At 41.2% G+C, this 13,737-nt stretch overlaps 1 protein-coding gene across 4 annotated transcripts in view; it reads left to right on the forward strand.

Moving 5' to 3' along the window:
- The first annotated feature begins 2,023 nt into the window (after positions 1–2,023).
- Positions 2,024–13,737, forward strand: part of TSC22D2 (TSC22 domain family member 2) — a 55,342-nt gene continuing 43,628 nt past the window's right edge. For 2 of the 4 annotated variants that reach the window (XM_044251594.1, XM_044251595.1), the window contains exon 1: positions 2,028–5,038. In XM_044251594.1, coding sequence (XP_044107529.1) covers positions 3,057–5,038 — 1,982 coding nt within the window. In that variant the 5' untranslated portion in view covers positions 2,028–3,056. Of the gene's footprint in view, positions 5,039–13,737 lie in introns of all 4 variants that reach the window. The other 2 variants (XM_044251596.1, XM_044251597.1) reach the window with 2 other exon arrangements.

The following is a 13,737-nucleotide window of genomic DNA, read 5'->3' on the forward strand; positions in this document are numbered from 1 at the left end:
CTGTAACAACCAGAATCTTTATCATTTCTTCATAGCAATTTTATGGAATAAATTCTCTACATTTCTAAGCAGCAAATGTATAAAAGAAGCTAGAGCCTTTAAGACTTTTGGAAAGCTTACTTTCAAAAGAACTATTTTATTCACACAGAAATTCTTAAGCATATAAATAAAACATTTTAACTTTATACATCTATTTTAGGCTAAGATGTCTTTTAACATCTTTAACCCCATTCTTACCAACAGTATAGCCCCTTACTGATCTCTTCTACATTATTACTTTCATTTCATAATAAATCCTTAATGTGTTCCTTAAGGAGAAATCATCTTACAGATGACATTAGATTTTTCCTTTGTGTGATTAAAGATAATCACAACAAGTAATCAAAAAGTTTATGTAATAAGATAATGTAATGAGACAAGCAGGCATCCCATACTTATTTTTCCAAAACTGACCACCATTTAATACAGTAAATCAATCCGAAGTTAAATTGAGCTCTTGTAAGTTTATATTTGATTTAACCAGTTGATCTAACTTATTAATGGAAAATATCTCTAACAATTACCAAAATTACAGATTTAGAAATGAAACATTCCATTAGCTACCTCTGCCACAATAGCAGCATAATATTACACTTTGTTCCTTTATTCTCTCCAATCTTCTTAAGAAACAGGGATGTTATTATGTGGTCTTATTTCACATCCTGACCTCCTTCACTTGGGTTTGGAGGACATGGTTTTTACTATGGTTAAAAGCCATGTGTCTGTATGCTATTTACAACTAAGGACCTAAACTTTTTCTGTAAACTATCATTATCAAAATATCCTTAGGCATAAAAAGTATTTCTACTCTTCAAAGATTAGAGAACTGAGTATAATGATTAACTGATTTATATAAGTCATAACGATAATGACTGCTAAAGCTGTGATATGAAATCTTGATCCCCCCCCCCAAGATTTCTTGCATTTTACTTAGATATGTATTAATGTGTCAAAGTTCAAGAGCCACCTTCCCCATTTTTTTAAAACTGTTTAAGGAATGGCCCTACCACTTTCTTTCACCAGAAAGTAGCTAAAAGATGATAAAATCTCCAGTACTTCATAGCTGCTCTCTGAACTGACTTGTTCTGGTTGTTCATGACCCAATTCAAACCATGTAACACTCTGGCTCCAACTAAGAGTTTTAGAGTAAACAAAAGAAAGAACTATAACCATTTAACGCAGTAGGTTCTACATTTATGGAGCCCATAAGCTGATTTCGTGCTGAAAGTACAAACAGTCTGAAGAGTTTAAATGAACTCTTCAATGCTGAAATCACAGCAAAACTCAGGAAAATTAGGGATATGTTGGTAACCCCTAATCTTTTTTTAAACTGACCTCACCCTGGGCAAGTAACCATCTCCTGATGCCATTGTTGGAGACAGAATTTCTGGCTGAAAGATGAGTTTTCTGACTCAATCTGGCTTGCTATTCTTGGTTAATCATCCCCATTTCTCTCAACATTTCACTCCTCTTACTACAGTGGTCAACATTTATTTCCAGAAGACCTTTTTTAAGTGATTCGCTTCCTCCGTTGGTCTCCCTCTTTATCCTGACTAAATCTCCCTAACCCCCACTTCTATCGCCCTTGTTTCTCTAAGATTTTGCTAAACATTAGACACAGCACATGACCTCCATCCAGTCTTCCAGCGTCTCCTAACAAAACCGACTGGCGCGGTTGTAAGCTTCTCTACGATTGGAATTTAAGAGTCTTCAGCTCTTCAAGTCTAAAAGACCTACAGGGTATATTTTAAATTAAAAAATTTTTAAATCAAAAAAAAAAGCTCCCCTTTTTTTAACCTTTAGTCCCTCCCACCGCCTCCCCCTCAAGCCTCCACGCGAAACTGCAGGAAACCGGAGGGGGCGGGGCGGTGACGTCACGACGCCGGTGCGTCACGGAACGGCGGCGGCTGCGGCGCTGGCGGTGGCTGCGGCAGCGGCGGCATTTTAGTCGACAGCGGCGGCGGCAGCGGGGCTGCTGCTCCTCCCAGCATCCCTGGCGCGGCCATTTCAGCCCCATCTTGGCCGAGGGGAGGGAGCTGCAGCCGCCGCTTCAGCAGTTTGAATTTCAGTTTCTCCAGGCTCTGCGAACCGGGCGCACCGAGGAGGAGCCGAAAAAGCTACCACCGCTACCTCACACAGCCGGAGCGCCTCCGCTCGCCGGCCAGTCAGTCGGCGCCGCCACCACCACCGCCGCCGCCCCTCACTCTTCTCAGGAGCCGCGAGGGGAGGCCGAGACCGCCGCCGCCCGCGGGGTGGCTCCCCCTGTAAGGGGAGGACCGAGCCGGCTTCCCCTCCCCCGGAGCGGGTTTCCGCCAGAGACAGTCGACATGTCCCTGGGGCTGAGCTCCGGCTAAAGCCGGGGAGGGGGCCGCCCGCCCGCGCCGAAGCTCCGCCGCCCGCTCGCGGACCTTCAGCCAGCCCCAGCCCGCCGCTCCTGGCTGAATCAGGAATCCCCGGCTCCAGATTCGCCACTCCTTCCTCTTCCCTCAGCGTCCGAGAGCCCAGAGCTGACGCCGGCACTGGCCTGAGGAGCCCGAGCGGGGCAGCACCGCCCCTCACGCCGCCGCCGCTGCCGCTGCCGCCTCCTCCCCTGCGCCCTCCCACTCCCACCCCCAGCCAAGGCCTGCTGACCGCGCCGAGCGCCGAGCTGGACTGACCACGGCGGCCCCGGAGACTGGAGGAGAAAGCAGGCGGCCCGCCCCTGGGATCGCGCTCGCGCCGCCGCTGAGGGGATTGAATTGAGGCGCCGCGGCTGCGGGAGGCGAAAAGGAAGGAGGAGCCGCCGCGCGAGTGCGACGGGGGCAGAGCCGTAGAGATCGACTCAGAAGGAAACGGGGAGGAGGATGTCTCACAGAGCGACTAGCGTCCGGATCAGCCAGTGACTCTAACAGCGGCGGGCCTCAGACCCCAGAGCGGACTCGGACTTTGTCTTTGGGGGCCCCTGCTCTGCCCTTCCTGGTTTCCGGCAAGATTGCAGAGGAGCCGGCGAGCCTCTCTGCCCTCCAGTTTTCCTCACCATGTCCAAGATGCCGGCCAAGAAGAAGAGCTGCTTCCAGATCACTAGTGTCACCACGGCCCAGGTGGCCACTAGCATCACTGAGGACACTGAGAGCCTGGACGACCCGGACGAGTCACGTACAGAGGACGTCTCCTCCGAGATATTCGACGTTTCTCGGGCTACGGATTATGGCCCTGAGGAGGTCTGCGAGCGCAGCTCCTCGGAAGAGACGCTCAACAATGTTGGGGATGCGGAGACTCCCGGGACCGTCTCCCCAAACCTCCTTCTGGACGGGCAGCTGGCGGCAGCGGCGGCTGCTCCCGCCAACGGAGGAGGAGCCGTTTCGGCCCGGAGCGTGGCTGGGGCGCTGGCCAGTACCCTGGTGGCGACCGCCACCTCGGCCCCCTCCTCCGGGGCACCTGGTGCCCCGCCGGTCGCGGGCTCGTCTGCCGGGCCAGGGACCGCAGCCGCATCACAGCCCCCCACCACTTGTAGTTCCCGTTTTCGTGTGATCAAGCTGGACCACGGGAGCGGGGAGCCCTACCGCCGCGGCCGATGGACGTGTATGGAATACTATGAGCGGGATTCAGACAGCAGCGTCCTGACCAGGTCCGGGGATTGCATTAGGCACAGCAATACTTTCGACCAGACTGCGGAACGGGATAGCGGCCTGGGCGCCACCGGAGGGTCGGTGGTGGTGGTGGTGGCCTCCATGCAGGGGGCGCATGGGCCCGACTCGGGAACTGACAGTTCCTTGACTGCTGTGTCACAGCTACCCCCGTCGGAGAAAATGAGCCAGCTCGCCCCGGCCCAGCCGCAGAGTTTTGGCGTTGGGCAGCCACAGCCACAGCCACCGCCGCCCGTAGGTGGGGCTGTGGTTCAAAGCGCGGCTCCAGTGCCGCCGTTCCCGGGAGCCGCGGCCGGGCCGCAACAAATGATGGCAGCCCCGCAGCCGAGCCAGCCCCAGGGAACGGGCCCCGGCGTCCTCCCGCAGGGGCCCAACGGACAGGGGTTGCCGCTGACGAATGTAACCCTGACGCAGCCCGGCGTGGCCCTGCCGCAGCAGCCGGGCCCAGCCGTCAGCGCTCCTGCGACGCAGCAGCCCCAGCCGTTCGCGTACCCCCAGCCTCAGCTACCGCCCGGACACTTGCTTCCAGTCCAGCCCGCGGGTCAGAGTGAGTACCTACCGCAGCACGTGGCCGGCCTGCAGCCACCTAGCCCCGCGCAGCCCTCCTCCACCGGCGCCGGAGCGAGCCTTGCCACGGCTGCCAGCCTTCCAGTGGGCACGGGCCAGAATGCCGCCTCGGTGGGGGCGCAGATAATGGGCGTGTCTTCCTTGCCCAGTGAAGCTGTGGCCCCGGGGCCGGGACCCGCGCCAGGCGGACAGGCCGCGCCTGGTCAGCCGGCCGGAGTGCCCTTGGCTGCTGTGGGATGCGCCGTGCCGCCGGGCCTGGTTCCCCCTGGGACCGGGCAGCCCCAGTCCGTGCCTCCGCCGCAGATGGGTGGCAGTGGTGCGCCGTCAGCCGTGCCTGGCGGCCCCCACGCCGTGCTGCCCGGAGTTCCAAACGTGCCTGCAGCCGTGCCCGCTCCAAGCGTGCCTAGTGTGTCTACCACCTCTGTTACTATGCCAAATGTACCCGCGCCTCTGGTCCAGCCGCAGCAGCTGAGCAGCCATACGCCAGTCAGCAGGAGCAGCAGCATAATCCATCATGTTGGGCTGCCCTTAGCGCAAGGCACACCCAGTGCACCAACAAGTCTACCACAGTCTGACCTAAGCCAGTTTCAGACTCAGACCCAACCTTCAGTCGGGCAAGTTGACGATACTAGAAGAAAATCAGAACCCCTACCTCAACCACCACTTTCTCTCATTGCTGAAAATAAGCCTGTTGTGAAGCCTCCTGTTGCAGATGCCCTGGCAAACCCCCTTCAGTTAACACCTATGAACAGTCTGGCCACCTCTGTATTCAGCATAGCTATTCCTGTTGATGGTGATGAAGACAGGTATGGAAATCTTACTTAAAATATTTGATAGGAATGCTTGACCAAACATTTTAGTTTAGAATGCAACTTAAGGAAAGTTCTTTTATTTATTTTTTTGTAATTTTGAGTCCCTTAGCGTTTTTAAGTATAAAAATTAGTTTGTGTTTAGTAAGGTTGATTTATCAGTTCTTGAAAAGGCATAGTTTTAGATTGCTAATGTGAAGGTGTAATGAGAGAATTGGTCTTGTCACATTCATTTAAAAGCACAACTGGATAAGGACACAACATTTGTTCATTCAGAAAAGTGGATTTAAGCTTAATTCTCTTAATTTACAGGTGGCAACTAGTAGATTATGCCCCCATAGGACTGTCCTTTTCTTAGGTAACAGTTACACTTGAACACTTTGTCAGTGTGAGTTTGGAGACTAAGACATAAAATTAGAAGTTTCCCATTCTGGAAAACCGGAGGTCTTCTAGTAGGGAAAGATCCATGTAAGTAAGGAATCTCCTCCAGTGTATCTGCAAAGGCTGGAGAGAGAATGGTGAAATGTCAAGTCTGGCTTTGAAGATCCTATCATCCTCCAGCCTTTTAAATATAAGAACATAGAAGGTCAGGAGGCTTCCCGGTGACTTTGTTAAGATTCTTTTTTCTTTTTTCTTTTTTTTTTTTTTTTAAGTAAAAAGTGTATTGGAAAGATGTTATCTTCCATCAGTTTTTTTTTTTAACTACAGAATGGGAAGTATGAAATGAGACTCTCTGACAGTAGTAAAAGCTACAGTTCTTAGAGTAATTTTATAGTAAAAGTGTTAATAGTTGTCACCAATTGGCTCCCTCTTTACTTAAGGGATGCTTTTTTTAATGGTTTAAGTGAAAATTGGTGTATTGCCATACCAATTCTACAACAGTTGAAGTTTGGTTTTAGTTCAGTGAGGATTTTAAGTGATTTTCAGGAAATACCACAGGAAAATTTGACATATATTGCAAATTTTTAAAAACTGACTTGTTACAAGCTTTAGAATTACATTTAAAAATTACAGAGGTTTTAGGTACTTTACAGTTAGGCATTTATTTGTTGGGTTTTTTTATTTTGAGCAAGGTTGATTTTAGATATGTTTAAAGATTATGGATTTCTAGAGTAATTGGTGTAGAGAACAATGAGATCTGTTAAAACTTTTTCTTCTGTTTCTTCTGAGTTCCTTCGCATTCTTAACTTTTCAGTTTCAACTAGCCTTGTATTTTTGTTACATACTTCTGTGGTTTGAAAAATACTCATGAAATCATCTTTTCTGCTTTTTGTAATTCAAAGTTCATCTTTTTTTGTAGGTGACTTGCTTGTTGGGAGTCTTTCTTCCATTTGAGAACTCTTAGAGAATACCACGTGTTCATAAGTGAGCTCAGCTAGCTAGTCATTGAGAAATTTTATATGGATGGGACTACCAAGTAAAAATGATTCCACAAGCCATTCAGAAAAATCCCTCTTTACATCTGCTCCCATATTTCACTTTTCACACATAGGGACACACCTAAAATGCAGATTGAGTTTATTTGTTTACCCTTTTCTAGCTGCCAGAAGCCAGTTTTTTCTGATGGGTTCGTAAATAACCATTTGCTTGCCTCTGTTCCTGAAGTACATTGCCTCCATATCTCAAGAAATGAGTGGTTTCCCAAACCACACCCCCCTCGTAAAACACATGCCCATCTATGAATGAAGATTGTATTTTTCTCTCCTCTTCGTGCCTCAGTTTAAAGCATATGCAGTTACATTCCCCAGAATTTTAATATGATGATGTGGCATGAAGCAGATATGTTGACAAATGGAAACTCCGGAATGTATTCTTTAGGTATGACCTCAAAGATGCAATTATTTATCCTCTTACTTTATTAAAAATGTTAATTTTAAGATTTTATTTCGGAAGGTGAATGAGCTACAGTTGCTACTGTATCTGTTCTTATCAATTGGCAATAGTTAATCCAGTGCAGGGGTTTTGATGTGTATGCAGTCATATCTTAAATATGGTATTTCCCTCCCTCACCCAGTCTTTTAAAATCTGCATTGCTTACCAGTGTTGCATTTCTAATTTTTGTTATAATCGTTGACTGGTTTTTAATTTAACATGCTAGTTTTCAAGATGTAATCTTACACATTTGACTATTTTGTCACTAGACCAACACACCTGGTGAAGGAATAAATCCATTAAGTAAAAATAGTTTTTTGTTTTGTTTTTGTTTTTAATGGAAAGTCTTTGTGGAAGAGGGCATTTTAAATTGTATGCTTGAAATTAAATAACACAGTTTTTCTAGGCATATGTTTAAATTACTGAGATAACTATTTTTGAGGAAACCATACCAACAAAAATCATAATTTTAATATGGTGATTTGGGGTTGCCTTCTTAAATTAAAATCTACATACAATTTTAGTTGCAGCCATTTAGATGCAAACATTGGAGTGAGAGGTTTTGAGTAATTATGACTTTAACTTTGTGAATAGCTTGACAAATTTCAGATCCGAAAATTTTGTAAACAGTTTGCTTTTTTTTTTTTTAAAGTTAATATGTTAGTAAACATAGTCTCGTTCTTTGAGAAAAGGAAGGAAAATGGAAGATTAACAAAAATGATTGAGGTTCTTAAGTCTGATATATTGAAAACTCGATCTCGTGGTGGTTTTGGTTCCATTGCCTTTTACAAAGCATCATTTTGAGACTTACTCATTTTTTAAAAAGAGGACTTATATATTAATACATTTTAATAATGTACCTTTAAAAGGACTGACGGTTATATATAGAAAGCAAGGAAATGTTTTAAAGTTCAGTTAACACTGCCTGTTGATGTTATATTACTAATTGCTGTAAAGTTAAATATTCTAGCCTTTCTTGTTGGAAAGACTTATAGTCAGTTGTTGATTCTCTCAAACTGACTTTGTGTAAACAGAATATAATAATGGTTGAAAATATAGTGCACAAAAAGCCACTTTTACGGTGAAAGTTACAAAATTTGTTTAAATTACCAACACACTTAATAGACTCCTTTTTGATAAATGGGGAGAGGTGCAAAATATTACTGGCACTTTTGGAAAGGGAACACAGTACAGATCGTTTTCCACAGATAGCTGACCAGTGTGAACTCTTGTAGGCCACATTCCAGGAACTGTTATGAATGGCTGCAATTGTGAACTGTCAGCTACAACCAAAAGATTGTTGGAAACCTGAGTGTAAGGATCCCTTAGTGGCAGATGTCTTTATATCTTATTAATGGTTTTATTTGTATAGTTTGCCAATGTCTACTGATGATGTATTATAAATTGTTAATTTTAAGTGGTGTATCCTGGTATGTGCTATAAATACACAAATTTTTTGTATGGTTATATATGTATCTCAGATATACATACATACTTGTGCAGGTTTTTTGAACTTGATAGTTAAGTGAGATTATGTAAATGTATATAAAGAGACAACTGTCACTCTTACCTTTATTGTAAAATCTATAGGTACTTAAGAGAGCTCTAAAAGTCTCACTGCATTTAGTCTTTACAAATGAAAGCTCCTTAGTTGAATCTTTATGTGTTATGAGCTTATGTTTCCTTATCGATATTGAATTATGGAGGTAATTTTGCCCATCCAGCTTTACAGTTGACATTTAAATCAAACACTACATATTATCTTAGGTACTCTTACCAAGGATTTTGTAATCAAAGTGTGAAATCCTGTGTATGAGTGACCTTATTATTTAGTATAAAAACTGATAATTGATGGAATCATCAGAGTGCCATGCTGATTACCAAAATATACTTTAGTCATAACCATGGCTCTAAGTAAAGGAAATTACCATAGATTTTCAAGAAGATTAATGTTTCGAAAGTGAAAAAAAAGTGAAAAAGTGTTTCAGTAGGCAGTATGGTACTTTTTTAAAAATTAACAATGACCTATATATTGTTCAAAATCATGTATGAACTAAATTCTATAGGCTGAACATTGGATAACCTTTAGTAAACACAAGGGCTTCTAGAGTGGGTAGGTGTAGGTAAGACACACTCTGTGTTTTTAAGTTTCTTCCTTGTAGGGGAAGTAGGGTATCTTGAACTAAATTGCTTTTATGAGATGTCATTTTTTTTATAGTACTGATACTGTGGTATATGTATTTTCTGTTTCCTGAGAGTAAGGGTAATAGTAATCTGTTCTTGGAGAATTCTAATAGCACTAATTTGAAAATAGTAAAACGTGACTCTGGATTTATGGATCTGGTACTTGCTAACAGTCCTTTTGTGCAGCAGAAGAGATTAGAAGTAGTCATGCACTTTAGTGTTCTAGTAACAAAGAGCACCCCCAACAATCAGATGGTAAAGAAACCAAAATTAGTCTCTTTACTGAGGAATGGTTGATAGGGGAGTATAAAAAGATCTTGACTTTTCTTTCCTAAAACAGCAGAAGTTGGGCAGGGTGGGGAGAGGTAGAGAGTGGTGGCAGATAACCAAGACAGAAAAGCAGAGAGTGAAATGACATGGCATACCGTCTCAGAAGGAATAGGAATACTTATTACTAGTGAAGAAAAGGCATCTAATTCCTTTTTTAAATAATTGTTTTAGACCAGTATGTATTTACTTTTTGAACAGATACTGTTTATTTCTTAATTGCATTACTCTTGAACTATTTAAGTATGAGGAAGAGGAGAGGGTTTATAAAAATGGATTTGCCTGGTTAAATGTGGCCCAAATGATGATGTTTCCTGAGTAATTTCTTATTAATGGGAAGAGTAGATTTTTAAGAAAAAACCTGAATAGTTGACAGTATTTAAGGTGTATGTGCACCAAAATTCCTGAATTGGAATAAATCCCTTAAATTAGTTCTTTATACTAAACCAAGTGGACTTTGATTTGAAGCTGTTTTTTTAATATAGTATAATCAAATTATGGTATCCACAAAGAATATGCATACCTGAATTATTGGTATAATTTGGGTTTTTCCCACGGCAATTCTTTTTTTTTTTTTTTTTTTTTTGGCAGTTCTTGAACATACCAAATTACTCAATATTTGTCACATTCTTAATCTGGCATGGTTTAGGGCAAAAACTCCTCCATAAAGATTTAAGAACAGTAACCAATTCATGTCCTTCCTATATATCATTATGTGACTTTCTTAATATTTTAACATATGCATTTCAAATTTGGCTGGTAACAGTAAGGATACATTATCTGCTTTTATCTCTAAAAAGTATGTTCCTAATGTGTTTTTAAGTTAGGTGAATTAAATTTCATCCATGCTTCTCTGGATTGCTCACCTCTCAAATTTAAAGCCCCAAATTAGATTTCAGTGTTTTGTTTTATTTCTTCATACACAACTAACATTTGTTTAAAAGAATGAGCTTTCATTAAGTTATACATTATAAGTGATGGTTATGTGAAAATTCTGCAGATCATTGAGCAATAATTTTAATAGTGTTCACCTAGGACATGGACGATTAGTATATGCCTTGCTAATTGGAGTAAGCAAGACAAATAAGTGACATCTGAATGTTAAATTATTTAGAGCCTCCTCTCCCCATAAGCTTTCACTAAAATTTGACGAAAGAATACTAAATATAGAAGAGAAACTGTAATTAATGGGCCATTTATTGTAAATAATGCTGGTGTGTGTGAAATGTTGGCAGTTCCTCTTCATTATTAAACCAGAAAATTGTTTAAACTTTGAATGAAGGATACCTAAAGCAAAGTTTAAAACCAACTAGTTTCTAAGGGAGAGTTAGAATTAAGTTTTACTAAGTAGTTATGTAAGTTAATCCGAAACCCATCCTTGCTACGTATTTGGTCTACCTAACCTTTGAAAACAAAACAAAAACAAAAAAGGAGATGGAGACTCTTAGTCAAATAAAATCAGTAGTGTGCTTAATTATGTATTAGCATATAGTATGAATGACCATTACAGACAGTGGAGTTAGACAAGCCTGGGCTGAAATCCCAACTGTGCTGCATACCTGAGGCATTTGACCTTCAGGCGGGTTATTTAGTTCTTTAAGCCCCTTGTTTCCCTGTATGAAAAATGGGGATAATCCCTTTGTTGCACAGTTTGAGAGTATTAAATGAAGTATGCAGGTAGTTTATAAACAGTCCATATATAATATGTATGGCAAACATACATTACAGAAATGTTAGTATTTCATTGTCCACAAACTGTTTTCCCAGATCCCACCTTAACGTGCTATAAATCATACCAAGAGTCTTCAGTTTTTATCTGAAAGTGTAATTACATGGTGTATGGATATAATAACAGAAAGGGAGACAGTGTTTCAGGCCAAAACAGTGTTTCAGAAAAGTCATGATGTTGTAAAACATACAGCAGTTGGGTTTTAATCCTGGCTTTTCTACCACTTACTTTCTTTAGTTAAGTCTTTTAACTTATCTCAGTATTCCTCATTCGTAAAGTTAGAATTTGAGACTTGGTCAGATTTTAAGATTCCCTTTGTATGACTTGATACATTTAAACGTGTTTCATAAGGTAGCTGCCAACTTAAACCTTTCTGCCACCAGACTATCATGTGACAAAAAAACAAAACAAAACAAAAACAAAGCTTGCAGATACTCATCAAGTAGGTTGAATACCCAAGAAAACATTTAAAGTGACAGTATGTCAGTCATTCAACTTTTTTTATGTTCTCTGAATAGTAAGTACTGGGATACAGAAAAAAAGACTATCCTGCCCTCCCAAGAACTCAGATTATATGAAGATAATTATCAAATATATGCTTTCATATATATCATAGGCTGTGATGGAGTAAAATATAAGGTACTATTGGAACAATTTAGGACATAGTTAGACATGATACGGGGAGGAAATAGACTGATTTCTGTTTAAAATTAATTTATTATCTGCATAGGTAATATGTTTATATAGTTCTAAATATACAGGAATATAAACCGGAAGTCTCTCTGCACTTCTGTCCTCCAGCCACCCAGTTTCTGTCCTTAGCATCAACCTTTTATCACTTGTGCATTCTTCTGAAGCTAACTGTTGGACTGAATCTTAAAAGGCTGACTTAGGCTAGGTCACTGTTAAGAGAAAGGGGTGAATTTCTGAGTAGAAGAGGATGGCAGTTTTTGTAACACTGTGGAAGAAAGAGATGTCAGTTTTGGGAAATGATGTGATTAATTTTGACAGCAACCAGAGTGAAGGGCTTAAATGTCATGGTGAGAAATTGTGATTTTTTTTTTAATCAGAAGATTATGGTTGCTGTTAAAGGTGTTTCTTGAAGCTTTTATTGTTAAAGTAGTATGTATCTTAGGACCATTTCAGTACGCTTTTCAGTGATTCTTGTATTTTAAATTAAAATCTTACGAAAAAGTTGTGTAATAAGGAGATCCTATGAGAGCTCTGAGTCCCAGAAGTCAGGATTCTTATCCAATGAAATATACTAAATAGTTTGGTATACCCAGCTCTAAGTTTAAGTTCTGTTTGCCTGAATATTACCTTAATAATGATGAAATATGGAGTATATGTTAAGGTACTCTACTAAAAGTTGATTTTTATATAGCATGATTTGGAAAGTGTAATCCTATATTAAACACAAACCAAGCTTAATTTTGTGAGGTCTTCTATATGCATAATCTTGTTGGGTTTTTCAGCAACTGTAAGGAAGTGTTCTTCCCTTTTTTATGGATTAAGGAAACTGAGGCCTTGTTTGAATCCCATAGTTACTAAGTAACAGCATATATTCAGACTTAGGCCTTCTGACACCAAACCCAGTGCTCTTGGATATTTCCAGAGTTAGTTTTATTTTATTAATTTGCTTACTATAAGATGGGGGAAGGAAAGCTACTGTGGCTGCTGATCTGTTGTGTTGTAACCCTTTACCTAAAGGATGTTTTTAATCATTTTAAATCCTTAGATAATAATATTGGAGATGGCCTGTTGTGCTTCCCTGGTTTCTATTAAGAGATCACTGAAGTTGAGTTTTGACATAAGGGAAGAAAGTATTTGCTGAGTTCAGGGCTCATGTACCTCATCCTTTAACATTCAGCAATTTTCATAGCTTAGTTTTGAGGTGTGGAATGTTTTTCCTCTCTGTTACAGTTAGCCTACAAAGATAGTATCTTAGCAAAGCAGGTCGATGTATGTCATATTTGAGTCACTCTGTGATGTACTACTTTCATGTACTTAGAAATTAATAGGATAGGTTATTTAGTATGTAAAGTCAGGAGGAAATGGATATATTTTGTTTATTGATTTTGAAAAATGTCCACAAATGGGAAAACAGCACTTTCATTTAGGTGGCTGAAATTCAGAATAAACCACGCTTCAGTCTCCCTAAGAAGCGCTTTGTTGGCTTTATATTTAGATTAATAGTTAACACTGACATCAAATATGTTACTAGAAAACTGGTTTCAAATTTTATTTCTTGGGCAGAAGAGAATTTGTGACCAAAGTTGCATAAAATTCAGTATTTCTTTCTAATAAATTTTTAATGACCTTGGTTGCAACTTGGTGCCTTCAGATTACATAGACTATATAGCCTTGAAATGATCTCTATTAACAGTGTTTTCCTTGGGCTATCAATTTCCTCAGTTTTATGCCATCCCAAAACATGATCAAGCCCCTTAGTATTTACAAATGGCTATTTGGAAGTTCTTGATCAGTTAGTTTTTACAGATTTCTTTAATATATGCCTGTTAAGCAATATTTTGAGACTAATTGTTGCTATTTGCTAAAAATCCCTCAAGTTTATGGAAGACAT

This window comes from Neovison vison, chromosome 6 (assembly GCF_020171115.1).
Source record: "Neovison vison isolate M4711 chromosome 6, ASM_NN_V1, whole genome shotgun sequence".
Taxonomy (NCBI): Eukaryota; Metazoa; Chordata; class Mammalia; order Carnivora; family Mustelidae; genus Neogale; species Neogale vison.